The sequence below is a fragment of the Thermobia domestica genome, chromosome 12 (assembly GCF_964235325.1).
Source record: "Thermobia domestica chromosome 12, izTheDome1.hap1.1, whole genome shotgun sequence".
NCBI lineage: Eukaryota > Metazoa > Arthropoda > Insecta > Zygentoma > Lepismatidae > Thermobia > Thermobia domestica.
In genome coordinates this window covers 105,688,373-105,711,783 of record NC_137465.1, presented here as the reverse complement: position 1 = coordinate 105,711,783, position 23,411 = coordinate 105,688,373, and the positions used below count along the sequence as shown (strand labels likewise).

The 23,411-nt window shown below is 34.5% G+C and overlaps 1 protein-coding gene across 6 annotated transcripts in view; it reads right to left on the bottom strand.

The window, feature by feature from the left end:
- The window catches only part of LOC145666574 (tubulin polyglutamylase TTLL13-like), a 211,565-nt gene that overhangs the window by 41,381 nt on the left and 146,773 nt on the right, over nt 1-23,411 (bottom strand). For all 6 annotated transcript variants that reach the window (XM_081733930.1, XM_081733929.1, XM_081733932.1 and 3 more), the window contains one exon: nt 16,729-16,963. In XM_081733930.1, the coding sequence (XP_081590056.1) occupies nt 16,729-16,963 (235 nt within the window). The remainder of the gene's footprint in view (nt 1-16,728; nt 16,964-23,411) is intronic.

Here is a 23,411-nt window from a genome sequence, read left to right as displayed (position 1 = left end):
ACTTAGCCACGGATGAGCTCAATGAAAAATTTGATAAGGGTATATTACTTTCATATTTATGGATGGCGTGGTTACTGTACATAATCAACTTTCGAGTTTTCAAAAAAGTTTTTTTCGAAAACTAAAATGAGGATTTACACTCAAGCATGTATTGTGTATTTCTGAATCCAAATGCAAGATGATTCCTCATTGTTTAACAAAGGATTGGAATAAAAAAACTAGAACACACAATGAGCATATTTTCAGAACTTAAATCAGATACAGACCTCCCTAAATTTTCCTCATTCAAAGGATTCAATGAATCTTCAGTATTACTACCAGTGTCACTGAGACTTTGGTTTTCTTCCCATAGAAGATTGTTCTTAGTCCCGTCTAATGCACTTGTTACATAGCACTTTGTTACGCACGCTTCTATGATGTTACTTCTTGTAAGATACTCTGGGTCGCCACTATATATATAAACATGGAAATTTCTTATCAGAAGATTCCAAATTCGGTGAAGAGGCTACAATGGTAACGACTAAGATCTTTAATCACACTGCACGGGACAGATTTAACACTGTGTCTTCACTCAATATAAAATTTATTATGTGGAACGAGTAATTAATTTCTTAAATTATAAAAATGACTAATAAGACAGATTTTACTGTAACCACTTTTATGGAACTTAAGTATTCAAATCCATGTACATAGAAATCAATTGTCGGAATTAACAAAGTTCTACATAATACACGATTCATAATGTTAATAATTAAAGTTAATATAGCTGGAATTCACTCAGTGTTCATTTCTTACTGTAATCCGTATAGTAAGTTTCTTCCATATACTGTACTTTTACTTGATTATGATAGTTACTCATGACTTATTTAGTCTTTGACGTACTTAGTCTTCAAAATATTTCTTGGCCGCAGTCGTTCAGCAAAATTTATTTGAGAAAGTAGTAAACACCAGTATATCATATATATAGAAATCATTTCCACTTATGTCACATTATGCCGGATTAGGTATATGCTCTGCTACAGCAAACATCAACGGATTAACTTCTTTTGGCGAAGGCCATTATATTTCCTTACGAAATTATTTCATCATAACATAATTAATATTTCATTTAATCATCAATATACTATTATCATTATTATTATATTCTTGACTAAAATAAACCTTGCCAACAATATTTCATCCTTTTCTGTTGCAAATAAGCAATACATAGTACCATAATTGCACAATGAAATCAAGCTTATTTATTAGAACATACACAACTTAAACAACTTATGTAGAATGTTGTTCTAAATATTATTATTACTAATAAAGTTTACTTCGCATACTGTGCCAATGAAGTATCATAGATCTTGATGACTACGACTAGTACGCAGGTACAGTATAATGGAACACTGGCATAATTCCAATTAGGTTAAGTTTCTGCCAAACTGGTTATGGAATACAGGAATTTTGAAATATTTTAATCATTAATTCATGAAATTAGATATATTTTCTCTTATTTCGCGGCATAATGATGTCGAAGAAGGGCCTAAGCCCCAGAAAGAACATTTTGTAGCTAAACATCGAGGTTATGTTTGTGCCTTCCATTGCAAAGTTTGATTTTCAATGAGTTATGACTAATAAAATAACAGCTGTGTGCATTTGCTAATTACTACCAGATTGTAGTAAATTGAATTTAATTACCTGTATCATATGTTCTAAATCCAATATTTGCTTTTAACTATTCTTTTTGAATAAACTCAACTTGTTTTCAAAATTCCGAGTTTTTAAAGTCGATATTAAATCACTTTCACTTTTTTAATATATTAATTTAAATGTTCTTCTTCTTCTTATAATAAAGAAAGTCATTTCGCTATTTGATAATTAGCAATGATAATTCAGATTTTCCGGTACAGATATAGAACAAGGTAACATATTTAACAATTAAATATAAAGTTCAAGCTTTACCGAAATTAAACAGGTACTAAATGTTATTAAATTGTTTTTTTTAGCAAGAATAAGCAAATCTCTACTTTCGCAAACAATAAGTAATGAAGAACTAAACAAAATACCAATAATACTGTTATGGCCAGTTGCGGGTCTCCAGAAAAAAATCCGTAGGTATTTTTTTTACTTTATCAGGGAGTTGTCTTTATGGCATTTTCACAGACAGTGTTATATTTCTTTAACAGGTTAATTCTTTCTTCAGGAGAGCAGTTGAAGAACTTTAGATTTCTAAAGTTCTGTGTTCCTGCTGGACGATTATTCAGTGTGTTCAATACAGCACAATTTCTTAGAATTTTCGTTACTATGAATGGCCCAACGTAACAGTGTAAATATTTAGCGCATTCACTTTTAAGGGCAGATGACAGATAATGAGTTCTACGCATTACTAAGTCTCCTGATTTCAGAAGAATGTCTTTAGTTTTGTGCCTTGAACTACTCTCCTTTGGAAGTACAGGGTTATGAAGCGTCAAGATTCGGTCGTGGATATCAAGTGGATATAACTCTTCAGGCCAGAGGTATGATCTCTTGAAACTGTCGACCGCAGAATATCCCAAGAAAATTTCCGAAGGGATCTGACGAGTCGTGGTGTTCACAGAGTTATTTAACAAGTTTTGTACGAACTTTAGCATTTTGCTCCATTCACCTTGTTTTTCCGCACAGTAGGTTCTGATAATTCTATTGAGATCGCGATGTTTTCTTTCAATGATTCCATTGCCCCTCGGATTGAACGGGGAAGTAGGACAATGTTTGATATTCTTATCCTGACAAAACTTTCTCCATAGAGCAGACATAAACTGTGGACCTTGATCTGTGACGATTGCTGATGGATAAGGGAACACATGGAAGTAATATCGTTCCAGCGTGCGCATAATCTCAGCCGTATTGGCCTTTCGTAAAGGATGAAAACACACAAATCGAGAGTAAACGTCAACGATAGACAAAATATATTGGTATCCCTGACTCGCAGATAGTTTTCCCTCTAGATCAATGCAGATCTTATCGTGAACGTAGTGGGCAGTCAAATGATGAGTCTCTTGTTTGATACGATTATTTCTCGGTTTCGATTTAGCACATTCCAGGCAATCCTGTATACACTGAACCATGTCTTTCTTCAAAGTCTTCCAATGGAAGATAGAACGGCAGAAAGCTAAACACTTCTTTTGTCCAAAGTGCCCTTTGCAATGTATCTTCCGCGCTAATTCTTTAGCCATTGATTGGGGTATAACCAAGAGCCAACTACCTCGTTTGACATTTTTAACGAAAATCATAGATCTATACATCTTGATGTACGTCGACTGGCCGTTTACTAACTTATTGCGCAGTGTATTACAGTACTCGTCTTCTAATTGTTTCTTTCCCAGGTCATTTGGATTGTATAATTCTGGATCCTCTCGAAATATAAAGTTTCCATATAACTGGAAGATATCCACTTGATGCTTCGGTACGTGAGAAGAATTTATAACAGGATTTTTGTGGTGGACAGGAGTTCTAACCGTATCACCATATCTGTTCGCATCATCTTCAGCTTCCAATTCCGGTGGATATCGACTAAGAACATCAGCAATAAAATTATCCTTACCAGGTACATGTTCGAATTTCAAGTCGAATCTCTGCAACTTGAGTATGATTCGGGTGGTACGGGAATCCAGGTTTTTCAAAGAGAAAGCGTAAGTTGCTGCATGGTTGTCACAATGTACAATCGTTGGTCGACCCAAAATGTAATAAGCAAATCGCTCACAAAGAAAAAGGATTGCAAGTAATTCAATTTGGAAGATTGACATCGACAGTTCGTGTAATTTCAAGCGACGACTTGCATATGCGATGACTCTGATGCCATTTCCTTCCTGCAGATGCTGTCCCAAGTAACCCGCAAGATTCTCACTACAACCATCACTATAAATGTGAAATTCCAAGTCAAAATTTGGTTGACTCAATGCTGGAGGACTACTGTCAATTTTCCTTAATTGATGAAATTTGTTTATTAAATTCTCAGTCAGTTTAAATTGTATATCTTTCTTCAGCAAGTTATAAAATGGAGCAGTGAGTTCGGAGTAATCAGGTATATGCCGATGTATCCATCCTATAATCCCTAAAAATGATTTCAAATGTTTGCGATTCTTCGGAATCGGAAAACATCGGATAGCCTCTGTATTCTTCGGGTCTGCTTTTATTTCGGTTCCATTTACTACGTGTCCTAGAAATTTGATTTCTGTTAAAATCCATTTACACTTTTTAAAGTTCAAAGAAAATCGTGCCGTATCAAAAATCTTCATTACCTTCTCCAAGTGTCTAAAATGAGTCTCCAAATCGGGTGAAAAACATAAAACATCATCTAAGTACACAGTTACATATGATCGGGTAGACATTCCAAAGAAGCTATTCATCATGTTTTGAAAAATAGCCGGAGATGATCGTAGACCCATCGGGAGAGATTTTAGGCAGTACTGACGTCCTAAGTAAACAAAGCTTGTATATTTATATGAGTCAGGATGTAAAGGTAATCCATAATATCCTGAAGCGCAATCGAAGGAGGTGAAATACTTTGCTCCTGATAACCTCGCAAGTATGTCGAAGATAGGTTCTACTTGAACCTTGGGAGATATCACCTTTTTATTTAGACCCCGCAAATCTAATACTGGCCGAACTCCTCCAGAAGATTTACGAACGCAATGCATGGGGTTACGATACGGTGAAGATTTCTCTTCCACAATCCCATGCTTAACCCATTGCTCCAACTCCTTTTCAAACTCGGCTCGCATCGCCTGCGGCACACTATATAATTTTCCGACAACAGGTTCTTCGTCAGTAAGTTGAATACGATACGGTTCGGTTTTGATTCGTCTTGGGTATTCTGTAAACAAATGTCTGTACCGTAGGAGTAGATTTAATAATAACTTTTTCGCTGCCTCGTCCATGTCACTCCTTGCAGAGACCATTTCTGTGAGCTGTTCTACAGTGACATTGGTCTCCGGACCTTCCACATTGTCAATTTCCACCTCTTTCATAGTGTTACTAGTATGTATTACATCTATCATTTCTACATTTGGTAAAGAAAGTTGTACACAGTTTGGTTTGGATATATCGATTCGTACTTGCTGACTATTGTTATCTATCAAAGTTAATTGCTGCTTGTCGCTGTCTATGACACATCTAAACTTTTTCAAAAATGGGCTGCCCAATAGATCTGGCTTTACATTCTTTACCACAAACAGTGGTGTTTCGAATAATCGTCCTTTTAACATAAGATTTACAACTTGAAGGCCTTTAACCTGAAAACTTTCTGATCCAGCAAATGCTCCTAATGTTATCGAATACGGACGTAATTTCACCGATGGAAATTTATCCACTATCTGTTTCCAGATTCTATAACTAAGGATGTTCACTTCTGCGCCAGAATCAATAACACAAGTTAAACTAATATCACCAATCTTACCTTGAACTATTGGGGACGGATAACAGTAGGATTCCATCGGAGTTTCCTCTTTATCAGTGTCATTGTCGATCACAAATGACACTTGGTATTGAATACTCTCCGTATTGGATCGGACGGAACAATCATTGGTAGAAGGGTTTCCTGCGTCCCCGCAACTTGCATCCCCTTCTAAGTGCAGTTGCGCTGGTCGTTTCCCGGTGTTACTTTACTTTGTGAAGTCGACGCCTTAGTTATTGATTTGGTCACATCAACTTCCAATTCGTTATTGCATTTATCCTCCAAAGATTCATTACTATCTTTTAATACCTGCCTTTTAGATGATTTACGTCCAGGCGGATAATATTGCCGTCGATTGTTCCACCATGGTGGAGGATAATAGTAAGGTGGAGGAAACCAACCCTGCATTAATGGTCTTCCATCTGACCAGTTTTGGTTCTTTGCTGGTGCATTGGCGGATTTAATTATATTCTTTTTCTGCGACAAATTCGACTTCTTCGACCAATTATTATTTTCATTATCCGTCTGAGATGCGGAATCTGTCTTCATACGCTTAGCATAATTGACACGTGGCACTCTCGAATCAGTCTTACGGATGTCTCTCCAATCTGTCGACTTTCTTGAATTATCACCACGACCATCTTCCATTTCAGTCAGCCTAAGAAGTAGGTCGTCCACGTTAGGACTAGGATTCGCTCTGAAAATCTTCGCGTCTTCGTAAGGAATACTTTCGAGGATAAGTTCTATTAGTTCCTCATCGTCGAAATCCGTTGCTATGGACTGGTATTTGTCAACTAGATCCCAAACGTAATCAGACAAAGACGCATATTTGCATCTATCGTATCTCATTGCTTGAAGTTGACGCTTCTGTGCTCTTTCAATTCTAGATGACATAAATTTCCGTTGGAAGCGGTTAACAAAATCGTGGTACGTACGCAATTCCGGTAGTTGTCTTCGGAACCACGCTCCAGCTCTCTTCACCATGCACTTTTGTACTATAACTAATTTCTCCTCTTCCGTGAAATCGAAGAGTTTTATGGTTTGCGTCAGTTCTTCCAGAAATGTTTTCGCAGATCCGTCCAACTGACCATCAAATTTAGGAAACTCTCTTAAATCGCTCACTTGAATTCGTAGACCATTCTGTGATGCATTCCGCTTGGATATTGAACTTCCCTTATGCGGTGAGCTCTTTCCTTCAGCAATCTGCTGTGCGTCACGCACTGACGAAATGGGTTTCCTTGTGATACTTCTGTCCGTTGAGACTTCCACTCCATTTTCCAAAGATACCGTTTCCATAAAATTCGTAACAGTGTTCACAGCATTGTACATGTACATGCACACTTACTAGATGTGAAACTGGGAATATTACTTGTCACTGTGGTTACAGTAGTGCTGCAAATGGTGTCTGAACTTAGCATCACTGGTACGGCATGATGTTCCTCATTACCAACACATTCTAAATTCGTTTGTTGTGATGTCACATTCCGCTCTCTGAATTGTATCTCATTCTCTACTTTCGTCAATCGACTTCTCATTTCTTTTTCCAATGTGTTAATTCTGCAGACGTTATTTTCAATTCTACATACATTGTCATCTTGTACATTCTGCATTGTCACCAGTCTAGCAACGGTGTCGTCTTGTTTTTCAGCTAAATGCTCGATGTTATTTTCAATTACTCCCAACCGTTGTTCTGTTATGTCCTCCCTGTTTCGAATGCTTTCAACTTCCTTTCTCATCTCCGCAACTGCAGTATTCAAATCCTGACGGATTTCATGTTTTAGTTCCTTTCCAAATATATGCATGTTTCTAGCCAACGCAGTCATGCTGTTAGTTACATCAGTACGGAATTGATCGAATCGTTGCATCATCAATGCAAACATATCTTCAGCTTTGTTAATATTTACCGGGACTGTAGGTTGTTCTTCTGGATCACGCATTTGTATAGACTCCATGAGAATACAGATGTCCTTCTCCTCTTCTGTCTCTGAATGTTCATCTGGAGGAAGTTTCTTTCCAGTAGTGATTTCATCAGCTTTCATTGTTTGTGTTATTACATTATTCGGGTCAATTCGTTCTATTTCGTCTTCTCCAGTGGTATCTTCGTTTGAAGTTCTACCTTCTTCACTTGCATCGCCATCAGGTTTAGTTTCGTCACAATCGTCACCTCTAGGAAACACTGATGAGTCCGTCTTACACGTGTCACACCACCATTTTACTTCTTGCTTCAAAATTTTATTAAAACTATCATCGTCCATCTCGATGCAGTTACAATGAAAAATATTGTGACAGTTCTCACATACTATTATTTTCTCACGATTCACAGTTTTCTTTTTGCTACCCTTTCTTGTGGTAACAATCACTTCGTCGCAACACTTATATTGTTCTTTCGCTACTTCCAACGTAGCCATATCTTTTTCATAGGTTTCGGGAAACCTCGCAATTCCCTTTCCGTTAGCCATGCACTTTATTTAATACCACTGAATTATGTTTAATTTTTTCCATACACTTATGGGTTAGAAATAAAATACAAAACCAGATTTTGCGTTATGAAGTTAAATATTTTGCTCAGCACACGCGTATTATAAAGTTGTTTAATCGTTACTCAACACTAACTTCCACTAGATAGTTGTTCGAAGTCTCATCCAGTTCCAGCCACCAAATCAGTTTTGACTTACAAGTTTGGCGAACTCCGTCTTGATGATGCTCCTCCACATCTCGCCGACATAACTTGGATGAAAAATGAAAAAGAACTGAGATCAACTATCCAAATCCTGGCTGTTAGGGAGCCAAACTCACCCTGTAGCACTCCCGTCCTTCTCCAAGAAAAACGTACATCAGATTTTCTTCAGATCTTTGACGGCAGCATCGCAACGGAAAATTGTTAAATCATTGTATTATTTCTAGGTCGCCACCGCGTGTAGAAAACCGCGGAAAATAACGCTGATTCCGGTTCGGTGGAAAGTACGTGTGGTACCGATTAAGTTCCAAAATCACACTGCACGGGACAGATTTAACACCGTGTCTTCAAATACGTGAATGAGCGATTGGATGAATTATTTATACTCCAAATGCAGAGAAACAATTATGACACTTAAATTATTTTAGATAATAAATACATAAAAGTAATTATAACGGATAATATCTTTATGGAAGTTCATCTTCAAAGCTAACGCTAAAGTACAATGGATATTACATAATTGATAAAAATAGCAATGCATCATTAAATATTGAAACATAATAGGAAATCAACCTTTTCAGAAAAGTGACATTACAATATTGAACTTCACAGAAGAAATACAGAGCTAAAAGGTAGGCATCAGACTGTCTTCTTTTACAATTCCATATATTGGCAGCCTTCATGGTACAATTTAAATTTAATCATTGTGGCGCATTTCCGAAATGTAGCAAAATTAGGTAGAGTTCAGAAGTTTTGTAGTAAGCTTTCAAGAGTTTAAATTAGGTTAAGCTGATATAATGTTATTCAGGTTTTGCATGCATTTTCTAATTTAGATTAAATTTTGAATAGTTACTCGTATCCTGTGCAAATAGACATGATAATGTTGAGACAAAGATAAAGCTGTTAGTTCGTTAGATTACCGAAGATGTGGCATAAAATACAACTACTTTCAGATAGTAATACGTCATCATGTATCATTTGCTTCAGAAGCCTAGTATAACCCAATCCTTCTTCATACAGTTAGGTCTGGCGTCTTCATAACGGGCGAATGTGCATTCTAAATAAAATTCTTATCTTTATATTAAATAATTATTTAAATTATTTGCCATATGCATTAATTCAAAATATGTATACACCATACATATTTCATTAACTGTATAACTATTAATACAGTATTTAACTTCATGTAACAATTGGCAACATTCTATTCCTGTTATTACACACAGATTCTACGGTAACTGTAATGAAAAGGCTTAAAATACAGGCTTACAAAAGAACTATTTAGAACAGGATCTTCATTAACACAATATTATCGTGAATATTGCTATGCCACAGTAGGTAATTAATGTGTCTTGAAAGTAATTTTATTATATCCTTTCGATTCGTGCTTCATCGTCATGTATTACAAGCAGAATACGAATAAACATATCAATTTATGTAAAATTCCATCATGAAATCAAACTGATAATTTTGAATTATTGAAAATATTTCGAGTTAGTAGTTACGCATTCTACAATTTGTTAATGGCATGGCTATGCAGTAGCATAGGAAAAGGGGAAGCAAAGCTTCCCGAAGATTTGCTTAGTTAAACATTTTATCCATCTTCGTAACTCACAAAATAAATATCTTTAGACAATATATAAATTAAATTTAATATTACCTTGAAAAGGTCACTAATTATTATTTTCTTCAGAGATAAATTTACTGAGTAATTAGCACAACTCAAACGTATTTCACCATTAAATTATTCTGTATTTAATTTACAGCATTCATTTCATCTGAAATCAGAAGTATTATATCTGCAAATCGATTTTCTTCTGTTTTTGCTACAATATGATACAGACAAACGACCACGTTCCTCTAGTACTTTCCATTAGAGTTATTTATTGGTGCAGATAGATAATATGTCGGTTACATCATGTGTTTCTCAATATCAAAATTTATATTGGTTGATGATTCATGGACAAAAGAACAAATAAATTGAAACTTGAAATAAATAAATAAGAAACAATGAAAAACCATTAACAACAGCATAGCTGTGATGCTGGAGCATAACAACTTGTTACAAGTCGTTCTTAATTTATTCACTGGATATACAGGTCCAAGCAGGCTGGATCCATTCCGAAATTAAAGATATTGAAGTCTTCTTCAACTTCCTTGTTGGGATCAGAGCTTAACCACTTTCAAGTAACCAGTTGTTACCGAGCTGCTTCAGAATGGTCATTAAGTGTCTTACTCGCCATCACATATAACACTTTTAGTTACTGTCATGCCACCTGATTTATGTTTGATATCAGAGTTCTTCCTTCATGGCTAGTTTAAAGGTCCCTTGAAAGTACAAGGTTCAACATCCAACGTTACTCCAGAGGAGCACGTGGCTTCCTGCTCCAGACTTTGCGGAGTCAATCTATAAACCAGACCATTGTCCATCCACCGTTTTTCGTAGCAACGAACTACGACAACGAGACAGCAGCTTTCCCTTTGACAATTTTACAATTGAAGATAACGTAGAATGGCATTTTTGTTCCATCTGTAAGCAAGAACATAATCATGGTGAGTCGCAATTTCTCTTCGACCGTAGTGCGAATCAATACATTTTTGGCGCCTTTCTCTTCAACTATTGTACTGGATAGCATGTTAAAATATATTGGAGTCTCGTCTGCCTCCTAAGAGGTATCCGTGCATTCTTCTGAGTCTTTTAATATATCGCTAATTCTCAAACAATTTCATCTCATACGATGCTGGAAGATGCTGAACAACAGATGTTCGACGTCGCAGCACAAGTTTATTACGTCCCAACATCCTTGTACACTAACCATAGCTGGCTTTAAATTGGACACCCTGTTTCTGTGCCAATTCATTTTTTTATTTGTATGATATAGAGGGATACTGCCAGTCCTTCTCTACGTTCCTCACCCACGAATATCACTACTTCCATTTCAATATTTCCGAAACGTCCTTGCTGTAAACCACTGAAAGCTTTCCTAATCGATTGTGCATTTTTCAGACTTTCTTTGTCCTTTTGCTACTTTCCAACGTTCGCTTCTGTGACTCCATACTTCCTCGATGCCACACAATTATTTGTTGCTTCAGTACGCAAAACAAGCATGATTTTGAAATTTTCGTTAGAGTAATAACTGCACCTTGTTGCGAAGTTTCACGTTCAACCATGTTTTCCAACACTACGATTCATTAGGGAGCACAGCAGCTCAGTGGTAGAGCGCTTACCTCTAGTGCGTGGGATTCCTGGTTCGATCCCCGGCCAAATAAGTTTATGGTAGACAACATCGTGTCCATTGGTTTTCTCACGATACTCCCGTTTCCTCCCACATTCTCATTCTTCCAATTATTCCATCAGCATTCACTTGCCTTAATCATCCGTCTCCCTTAGTCTAAAGAGCATAACCAGGGGCGTTAAACTCAAAGGTTCATTTCATTTCACTACGATCTATTACACGTAGATATTCAAATAAAGTCAAGAAGTAAACGTATAAGTACCACCTTTGTATAGTAAGTATACCAAACTTTAGTGCGAAATTTATAAGTGGAAATATAAAAAGTTTCACAACTCATAAAAAGTTCGTCGCAACAATCGCTACTCTCGCACAACACTGGATGAGTAAAAAATGTTTAAAGCTCATGCAAACGTTCAAGGCTAAAGTAATAGGCGAGCAAGAAGGTAGAGTTAGAGCTTTAACGGTTACTCGTAATTCAGTGAAGAAAAGCTGCACATCTATGTCGCGAAAGTAAGACGACCCTATTTTTAGGCATGAAATTACGGCAAAAACCTCGCCTTAGATTCAGAAATATAGGTCGATAAAATCTATCAATTGGTATATGGTATAAGTCTCATCTTTGAATACTTTTTTCCTGTTGGAAGCTAATAACATTTTTTTTTTTCTTTAAAATTGTATTTAAATGCGTACATTATTCTGCATCTAAGACCTTAGTCTATCACACCCGTAAGGAGTATGTTATTCTACAATAACACACACAACCAATATTTAGGTTGCCAATGATTCCATTTGAATGAAGAATCTTTGTAAATATGTCAGATAGTTTGATGTCTGAGCAAAATTATTATCCAGCTGATACCCTATCGGAGGTTCATTATCAAGATGTGACAAGCCAGTCAGTCAGTGGTGGATCAAGACTTGGGTTTCAAGTTTTGACAAAAGTAAATTTGATTCGTTCGTTGATTTGGAGTTTAGTGTCCACATCGCACCGAGGCTATATGAGACTACAACCTACAGCTTAACATGAAATCTGAGCCACATGAGCTTTCATCGGGAATCGAACCCATCTCTCATGCCGAGGGCGTAGACGATAATAATCTAGACACAAGGGAGCTTAAAAGTAAATTTTGAGTCATTTATACAAAAAAAAAAAAAAAAAAAAAATAAAATAAAATAAAATAAAATAAAAATAAAAAAAATAAAAAAAAAGTAAGCATGTTTCTTAAATTATTTAAATATAATGGTGAATAATCTATCTATTAAAATGCTACAGTACCACTTAAGAGCGACCGAGCTCTAACCTATAACCTTAGCTTTCAAACCTTTGATTTACGGTTATTTGTGATTTCACGTTTATAACAAAGACAAATATTTTTAAAAGAGTGTACTTTAAATAAATTACTTAAAGAAATATTTTTCACAAAGTTTATCCTTTTAAATTATTGATCAAAGGCCTTTGCCTTTAACAAGCCTTCTCCGAAATAAATGCAAATGAATTGTGCTGCTATCTTTGGAGCTCGTTTAAGCTACGTGTATATGTTTGTGGCCCATCCTTTCGACAATGAGATCTCGGAAACTACAGGCTCTAGAAAGATGACGTTTTCACTGATCGATTGCAAATATCGTGTAGATTGTCCAGTTCTAATTGAATATATAAAAAACATGGCCACTATTTCTTTATGGGTACATTGGAAGTGTTGAAATTTAAAAAAAAATAAAATAAACATCACATCACATTATACATTATACATTCCACCACCACACTGTTGTATATAGGGGTTGTATATGGCTCAGGCGTTTGTTTCATGGCCAAATAATAATGGAAAAGGAAAGATAACCATTTCTCCAGTCTAAGATGAACCTTTTTTTTTCTTCTTCTTTTTTTTGGAGTGCTTTGCCCAATGAACACCATATATAACTGACATTATAATTAATTGTGTATGTAATGTATTTGCTTATTACATACTGCATGCAAGAAAAAAGAAAACACTGGTCATACATGAATTAGAAACTCCAACCGGAAGCAGGCTCAAATCTTGCAAACGGTGCGAGATATTGAGAAAAATAATCGAAAAAAGTCTCTCCTTTATGATACCCCTTGGCTTTTTTTTTTTTTTTTTAATCAATACATCTTTCACTTGTGTCTGTAAAGGGACATGTACAGATATTGTAAGGAATGATAAGGAGGTTTATGCTCATATGCGAATGATGCGCTGTGTAGAGAGCGCAGGTTCAGCTAGTTAACTTTATAAAAGAAATAACGCTGAGTCGAATTTTAAAAATATGGTAGCTAAATGTTTTTAGTGAATGTAGTGGCGAATTAATTACATGAGCTTAAGCATGACTATATTAAACAATATTTGAGTTTTAAAAAAATAAAACTAAGCATCCTCACTGAATAAAAGTATCATTTAAAGAAAAACAGAAAGAGAGAGAACACTAATAGAAAATAATAACTTCAGTGTTCACAATTTACTTATGTAAATAACACGTAAGCATTGTTTCAATGTTTTCTGGTATTAAATTTTTTCTTTTGTCGGTAAGTATGTCATTGTAAGAAGAGATAGCCCTCTCCACATCAACATTCGAAACTGATATGTACATTAGTTGAAGACACTTTTCAGAGATTTCTGAATGCTCATCTAACATACCCCGCAACACTCCTTCCACACTATCCACTTCACCAGTGGATACCATTTGGAGCTCATTTTATGACTGAATGTAAAATTTCAAAAATTCATAGTGGTCTATTTTTTCAAATATGGGAATTTTCATCACATTGCTAGCAATTGCCAAATAACGGCAATGAATAAATTGTAAAAGCGTCGAAAAATTGTCACTTCTGCATAAATTTCCCGGAATATCGGGACTTGTTGCGAATTTCGCTAATTAGACAGAATTTCACGTTTAATCGCGAGCGTTGTATAACCTAACAAATAGTGAAAAATTATATATTTTAGGTACACAACATTTTCATACAAAACTGATACATTTCGCGTTTTCGCGTGTCACGAAAAAATCGTGTCTCTATGGATAACAATAAGAAATGATATTAAATGCAATGAGCTGATCAGTATGGTGCTGTATACCTACTTTTGTGCCACCCTGTATTTCTGGTAGACTCTCAAGGGTAATATATCTGTTAAAACAACTAAAAAGTCGTGTTCCTGATAACTATGTCAGAGCAGCTTATTTTGTTTTCTTCAGAGTATAATTTTGTATGATATATTATTTTGGTTCAACAATTGTCATGTAAATAACATTCTTCTAATACAGAAAAAGGCCATCAGAATTATTTCAAACGCAGACAAATTAGCTCATTGCAGACCTTTATTTGTCAGGCTTAAAATTATGACATAGGACTGCGATGGCTCACTGGTAGAGTGTTCACCTCTGGTGCACGGAGTTCCTGGTTTGACGTCTATTGCTATATATAGCTTAACGACAATAAAATTCATTATTTTATCATTATCAAAATATAATTTAGTAACACTGTGAAGAGGACTATTTACTACCTTATTCGACTCTCTCTTTTTTCGAAATCTTTTTTATATATATATATATATATATATATATATATATATATATATATATATATATATATCATTTTCTGCATATAAGAAATGTGTGTTCCAAGAAGCGACTTATATCATTTTCACTTTACTCATATCCTAATACAAAGTAGTCAAACTCGCTTAGTAAACTTTTAGAAATCGACCTAAGAAGTTTACATTAAAATACCTTCTTTGCTGTTTAATAATATTCAGCTAACATTATGTTTATGTATGATTAGATTTAAAATGGTCAAGTAACAGCGTCTAAAATGTTTCTTCCGACATTTTCCTCTGTTTTTACTTTACACAAAATTGAGAAATGTTATTTCGTACACAAATCATATCTACATTTATATATATGCTGAACATATCTTTCTCTCAAAGCCTAAAATGCGAGATGAACGATACACGATAAATCATTTCGTGTGCGTTGTTATCGATAGTGCTAAATAAAAATCATGAATAACGCACTATGTAATTTATTCTTTCATGCTTTGATTGATTTAGTAAAATCACAAAAATATGCCTTTCCTTTGGTGTAATTTTTGTAACTAATCTCTTTTTTTTTTTTTTTTAAACGTCCCACGGATATGCCTTCAGGCTAAGGAGGCGGATAATTAATAAGTAAATGATTGTGAAATTATTATTACTACTACTTGTGCTATCCCACCGGAAATTGAATCTGGGATTACTAAACTAATGGGGAGGACGAAACCAATTTTTTATAACTAACTAGTTGTTCTCACATATTTAAACATATTTTTAGAAGATAAAGGTACTGCAGTGATAGAATTGGAACAGTATCAACTAATGTGAAATATCGGTATTGGAGATAAAAAGTAAAAGCCAATTGAAAAATGAAATGAAATCTTTGAGTTTTACGTCCCACAGTTATGCCGGTTAGGCTAAAGGAGACGGTGATGATGAGTAATGAATGAAATGGTGGAATGAAGAAAGTGGGATGAAACGGGAGAACCCCGAGAAAACCCACGCACACGGTGTTTGTCCACCACAAAGTTCACTTGGCGGGGGCTGGGATCGAACCCGGGACCCCAAGCACCAGAGGTGAACGCTCTACCACTGAGCCACCGCGGCCCCAAAGTAAAAGCCAATTGTCGGACAAGTTGTTTTCATGTTGATTTAGTAACTGTGTTGTGATGAGTGTAAAACAAGACGACTGCTGTCAGATTTGGAGGATTTAAGTATACTCAGCACGTAGTAGTTGTCTGACTTAGAAATTAATTAATTGGTACGATTCCATTAAAGGAGAAACTGGTATTTTGAGTTGAAGTTATCAGCCCTTACTTCTGTTAATATAAAACTTAGGAGATAATCTATATAAGCACGCCATTAAGCATCTGCACCTAACCATTTACGGTTTCAACACTCGGTAGCAAATTAAGACGCCAAAAGTAATACTATCTGTTAAAATTGAAAAATAAACTCTACTATATTGAAATATACCTAAGACAGGTCTATATACACACATGCATATCGGTAATAATGCTTTTCAATTCGACCACTGAGGTGCTCTTAATACGAATTTTAACAGGAAAAATGAATTATTTGTATAATTTAAGGTAAATTTGAAAGAGACATGAGGTTTTTAAGTATTTAAAATTTACTTTATAGCATATCATAATTTTAACTTCTCTTTCTAGTACGAAGTTTGTATTAAAGATGGATCTACATTTTATCGTAGGATTCATACTATATTTGCTCTATGGAAGTCGAACTAAAACTTCTACACTATAACAAAAATGCTAATCTCTGAACCATAAAAGGAGAACTAGTGGTGAATTTAACTTTTGGGGTAAAAATTTCTTAATGTTATTTATTACACACCTTTGCTTCTTCCCTCCTCTGGAAATTGGATTCCATTCTTCTTCTAGACGACACAGTATCCTGGAAAAACGAGCTATTATTATCCAGAAGAAACATGTCGTATTTATTAGACTCAGACGACGGGTAAATTCGACGAAAATTTCCCATGTGGTTTTTCTCCCAGTCTGCTTGTTTATTCCTTAAGTCTACGTTAAAATGGCACGAGTAATCCAAGTTAGCTTCATTGTTGGTACCTCTGTAAAAAAAGGATAAGTAACATTTTATCTTGAATTAATAATAGTAACGCGTACATGATTTCCTCCTGTTATTCTCTTTCGTTTTCCACCGCCGTCCGTGAGCCTTCTGTTATTCCATATGGGTCCTATTTCTACTACTTTACGAATGGATACTGACAGAAATAGTGTTGGAACTTAATATTGACTCCAACAATATGCAAGAGCAATACTTTTTTATGGTAGTCTTAAACACACTGTCATCAAGATTATAATAGACTAAAGCTGCGAAGGAATGTTTATACAACGGGAATTCTCTTAACAATCTTTTTCCTTCTTCTTCTTCTTCTTCTTTTTTTTTCAGTACCTATGTGAAATCTCGTAAGATAAACATACATTACAGTCCTGTTAAACGATCACCACTCACCCCGACTACTAGGGAGTAGGGAAAAGGTGCGAAATCACCCTGAAACGACCACGTTTTGCTTACTCACCACGACTACCAGGGAGTAGGGAAAGGTGCGAAATCACTCTGAAACGACCATGTTTTGCTTTTATTTTTAACATCCTTGAATTACTAAGAGAATAAATCTATTCTTCACGTGCATTCCGCAAAGTTATAAAATGATCCAGCAGTTTGAGAAATGTTCTCTTTTTGAAATCATATAAACTAATTGGCGACTGCCAACGATCGCGGCGGTCAGCTTCGGCGATTTTTTTAAAAGAATGTTACATTTTACTTATATTTTATTGTATTTTTGTATCCCATGATAGTTTTATAGTATTTTTATATCCCATGATACTACGTTCTTAAGGACACGCGGGTTGCATAATAGTAAGGTGTTATTTTCCGCACTAACTAAACTAAATATAATTATAGGGAAACAAAGATACAAGCCAAAATTCCAATGGATAGGAGGCCAAACTTTTCAGGCAATTCTTATGAGGATATGCTAGATAAGTACGAACGGGAACAAAGACAAACAACCAACTCTAACGCACAAATGAACAGAACCAGATCAAACACAACTCAAAGAGAGAATCCAGAAGATAAAGGAAAGACATTTAGTGAGAAACGAAAGGTAGATTCACCAGCTGAGAAGGAAAAGAGTGGAAAAGGAAAAAAGAAGTTTCTCCAACCAAACTTAATGTCAGCATGAGTTTAAATGAGCAAGAGGGAAATATCTCTAGAGATGAGGTCGAAGGAGAAAAGGATCAAGAAGAAGACAACGATGTTGAAATTAGTAAGGACTACGAAACGGCCATGGATTTTGTTGACCAAGCAGTGAGAAAAAGCAAAGCCAGTTCAACGATAGCTAAAAGTATCAAGAAGCAGTTAGCCAAATGGTTAATGAAACAATCAAAAACAGAAGGTGTCAATCAATACCTAAGGACTGAAATAAATAAATTCAGAGAGGAAAATGAAAAACTAAAGATCGAAATCACCAAATTACTAACCGACAAAGGAAAAATCACAGAAGAGAGGCCACTGTATTCCGCAATCCTTACAGGATCAAAGGAACAAGTACAAACAAGTAAAAGAACTCAGGAAATTGAACAAGCACGAACGAAACAAAACCCAACCATCTTTCTAAAAGCGAATGGAAATGAGGAAATAAAGGAGGCAAAGAGAAAATTGTTTCAAGCTGTCAACCCAGCTAAAGAGAAAATCAAAATCTCATCGATTAAAACAATGAAAAATGCAATCATTATAGAAACAGCCACCGAAAAAGACATGAGAAGCTTAGTAAATAACAAGAAACTAAACGAAACCGTTGTAGTAGAAAAACCGAAGAAGAAGAAACCATTATTCATTATATACAACATTCCAGCTGATTTCAAAGAAGAAGATATTGTCGAAAGTTTAGTGGAGCAAATCTTTGACGAGGAAGAAATGACAGAAGCAATCAAAAAAATTAAACCTAGATTTAGAACCGAACCAAAATAAATAAATAAATAAATAAATAAATGTCATCTAGTAATTGAAGCAACTTCCCAAATCAGAAGAAAACTTTTGAAAGAAGGACGAGTATATCTAATGTTCGAAGCTCATGGAATAAAAGACTTTATTACTGTCTCAAAATGCAATATTTGTCTTGATTATGATCACATCAGTAAACACTGCAAAGAAGAGAAAGTACTTTTTCTGTGGACAGGGGGGGGGGGGAGCACGATAAGTCGGGATGTGTGAATAAAGACAAAGCCAAGGTTTGTATCCCATGCACCAAGAAAAAGAAAAAGTGCAATGCTAAAACCGAAAAAGAGTGTGCAACATATAAAATGCTATACGAACGCACAATCGCAAAAATCGACTTTTAAATACAGAAAAAAAAAAAAAAACGATAAATTATGACAAGCTCAAAAGCATTTTATGACAAATTTCTTAAAGGAAGAAAAATTAACAATCATTCAAATCAACGCTATGGGAGCAAAGACGGCTATGGATGAAATTAAAGAACTAGTAAATAAAGAAGAAGCAAACATAATAGTTGTATAAGAGCCTTACACAAGAAATGACAAGTTGATTAACATGGGAAACTGTGAAACAATTATTGCGAAAAACCACACAGGAGAGATCCAAATTCCTCAAAACGTAGGTGAGAAACCAAAAGCTGCAATATTAAATATAACACAATTTTGAAATAATTGGACGGTATGTGTGAAATTGAGGACAAATCTAGGGAACATTAAATTAATCAACTGTTATTGTCAATTTTGCATGGACATATAACCTTTTTTGGATAATATAGAAAGATTTTGTCAAAAGTATAAAGAAGAAAACATCTTAATATGCATGGATTCAAATGCCAAATCAACACTATAGCACGGCAATAAAACGGACAATAGAGGGAAAAGGGTTGAAGAATTGGTCATGAATAATAACCTAATAATAATAAATAAGGGAATCTACCAACATTTAAGAACAGTCAGGGAGAATCAAACATCGATCAGACTATAGCTTCTACAAGATTGAGTAATAAAATAAAAAATTGGAAAGTACTCGATTCAGCAACAATAAGCGATCATAATATAATAATATTTGATATCATAGAACCAACCAAACAAGAAGAAACAAATTACTTTCAATTTTCAGACGAAACATTAATATATAACCCAGAGAAGATAAAGTGGACAAAGTTCTGGCAAGCGATAAATCTACCACAGATAGAAAAAGAGAGCAACTTAGATGAATTAGCCCAGAAAATAGAAGATACAATAAAATTATCAATTAAAAATTCAACAAAAACAAAAATGGCAACTAAAGGATTACACACTAAAACAGATACCTTCTGGACAAATGAACTACAAGACCTGAAAAGAAAAACACGTAAAGCTAGGAAACTTTATCAACATACAACAGAAATTAATCTAAGAGAAAACAGATTAAACAAATATAGAGAGTTAAAACAAAAATATGAAAACAAAGTAATAGAATCAAAGAAAAATAGCTGGAAAACATACATTGAAACTAATTTAAATCTACATCCCTGGGGTGATCCCTACAAAATTATAAGTAATAAAGTTAAAACACCTACCACCCTCTCAACTCTAAAAAGAACAAATGGTACATACACAAATAATTGGGAAGAAACAATAGACTATCTAATAAAATCTCTATTACCAAAGGATATACTTGAAGAAGATAATAACTCACAAAGTTTCATTAGAAGAGAAATGCAATTATCATCTTTAGACGACAGAATAGAAGTACCAAAAAACCGATAAATAATAAATTACATAAACGACTTAAAAGCAAAAAAGCTACTGGACCGGATGGAATAAAATCGGAAATTTTTAAACATAATGCTGACGAATGGGCACCATACCTAGCAAAACTTTTAACGGACGAATTCCAAAGAGGTAGAAACAAGCAAATTTAATCATATTCAAAAAGTTAGATGACAAGAAAAATGACGATTCAGAATCTTATCGCCCTATTTGCTTATTAAATGTAATAAGTAAACTTTTCGAACGAACCATTGTGGAAAGAATAAACAAAAACAGAATTTTAAATAATGACAAATTGCAATATGGTTTCAGAAAAGGAAAAAGCACCGAAACAATTGTAAAAAGACTAATTGACCTTATAGAAGAAGGTAAACTGGGAAAGTACCAAGTTGTTATTTATGCCGACATTAGTAGTGCTTTTGACAATCTATGGTGGCCCGCACTTTTTAAAGAACTCAAAAAACTAAAAATTAGTAAAGCTCTTTACAAAATCATGCTGGATTACTGTACTGACAGAATGATTACATTAAAATCTCCAGGAAAAGATATAACAACAATAAGCACCAAAGGATGCCCACAAGGTTCAATGTGCGGACCTACAATGTGGAACATTACTACCATGCTTAAGAAAACTAAACAATCTAAAAGAAACATTAGGCGTAGTTGGATATGCGGACGATTTAGCAATTGTGATGACAGCATCCTCAAGAAGACAAATAGAGCAAAACGGAAATATAATATTAGAAAATCTAGAAAGATGGTGTATAGAAAATAAATTAACTCTATCGGTTAATAAAACGAAAATTACAGTATTTGGCCAAATTCTACAGAAAGAACCTATAATCAAAATTAGGAACACTAAAATAGGAATTGTAAATGAATTCAAAAATTTAGTTGTATGGTAGACAACGGCTAAACTACGAAAAATATATAACTGAAACAACAGAGAAGATGAAAAAAATAGCCAACAAAAACTTAACAGTCGCTATAAAAGATTTTAAAATTGACAGAAAAATTTTTAAATTGTATAACAAAGCTATTCTAATGGCTATTGCACAATATTGAGCTGGAATCTGGGGTCATAGACTGTTTCTAAACAAAAACCTAAGGCAAAAATTAATAAGAGTGCAGCGATTAATGCTAATTAGAACCCATGGCATCATGAAAACTATCTCTGCTGAAACAATACAACTTTTGGCCAATGAAGAACACATACGCCTTTAGATATTAAGAAGATGTATTAAGACGTGGCTAAAGAATAATGAAAGAACCAAGATATCGGAAATTACGGGACAACTGCCAAGCACCGAAGACGATATTAACAAACTGATTAAACGTAAGTGGGAAGATGAATGGAGAGATTCGATAAAGGGACAAAGAACAAGAACCATTATCCCGAACTTAAAAATAAGATAAGAAATGGGGACAATAAGCAGTGAATTAATAGAATACATCTCTAGACAGACCGTATAACTCTCATCTGAGAAGACTTAATATAATTAACGACGATAAATGTACATGTAATGAAATACAAACACCAGAACATGTCTTCTGGAATTGCAATAATTATATAACAAATAACAAAATAAGAGACCAATTAAAAAGGGACAATATACAAACTATACTAAACGATAAAATAAAATTAGAAAATATTACAATTTGTTGCAAGACACGTATCAAGAAACTCGTGGAAGGAAAGAAACGATGAAAGAAGAAGAAATTAACAAGACCCACACCCTACGTTGTAAATATAAAGAAATAAAGAATTAGAAGAAAATAAAACTAATCAAATCAAACAGATAAAAAACTAAGTTCTGATGACAATTCCAGATTTAAAGCCTCACGTTCTTTCTTTGTGTTAGTGTTAGTGTATAGTGCCTTGTTTAGTGTTTTGCTAGTGGTGGCAGGATTTTAAAATATAACAAGAGTTTTAAAAGAAGAAGAGAGAAAATAAGAAGACTTTACAAAGCTGGTGAGAGAAATTCAGATAGACCAAAATAGTTCTGATGCTGATTTCCAGAACTAACAACTAACGAAAAATTGGAAATCTGGAAGTCCGATTTCCTTTCAAAGAACTTTCTTTTTTAGTAGGAAAGACAGGTATAAATAACATCAAGAAATAGTAATTAAATAGGGGATATAACTATTTAAAGAAGAAAAAAGATCCTGGTAATACTTGTTTTAAATTATTTACTAATTATTTCTTTTCTCTTTTCAGCTTATACTTTTACAGGTTATGCAAGGTGTTTCGTGCTCATGTATATGTATATGTATATGTGTGCGCCTTTGTGTATCTTCTCAATTTTTTAAAAAATCGAAATAAAAATAATAAGAAAAAAAGAAAGAAAAAGATAAAGAATAGGTCATGATTTAAATTTTGTTTTAGGTATCATGCCAATAAAAGGTAAGTCTCGCCTCACAATAACTGAGGCCAATCATAAAAAGAGGAGAGAAATCATACGAAAAAAAATAAATTAAAAAAGTAGTAGAGAGAGAATTACGAGTAAGAGGCACTAGCGTCTGCCATTTAATAAGCCCATATGAAATGGCAAAGGCAGGGGAAAGTGGAAGCCAGGGTTGGCAAGGTAATTTACTTATTACGTATTTTACATAAATTACGCGTAATTTACTAGTAATATACGTCATGTAGAAAACCAGTTTTTTACGCAGACGTAGAAAACTATATTTCTTTCATTAAAACTAAGATCATTTTGAATAGTCGGTTATATTGTAAGCTTAGTT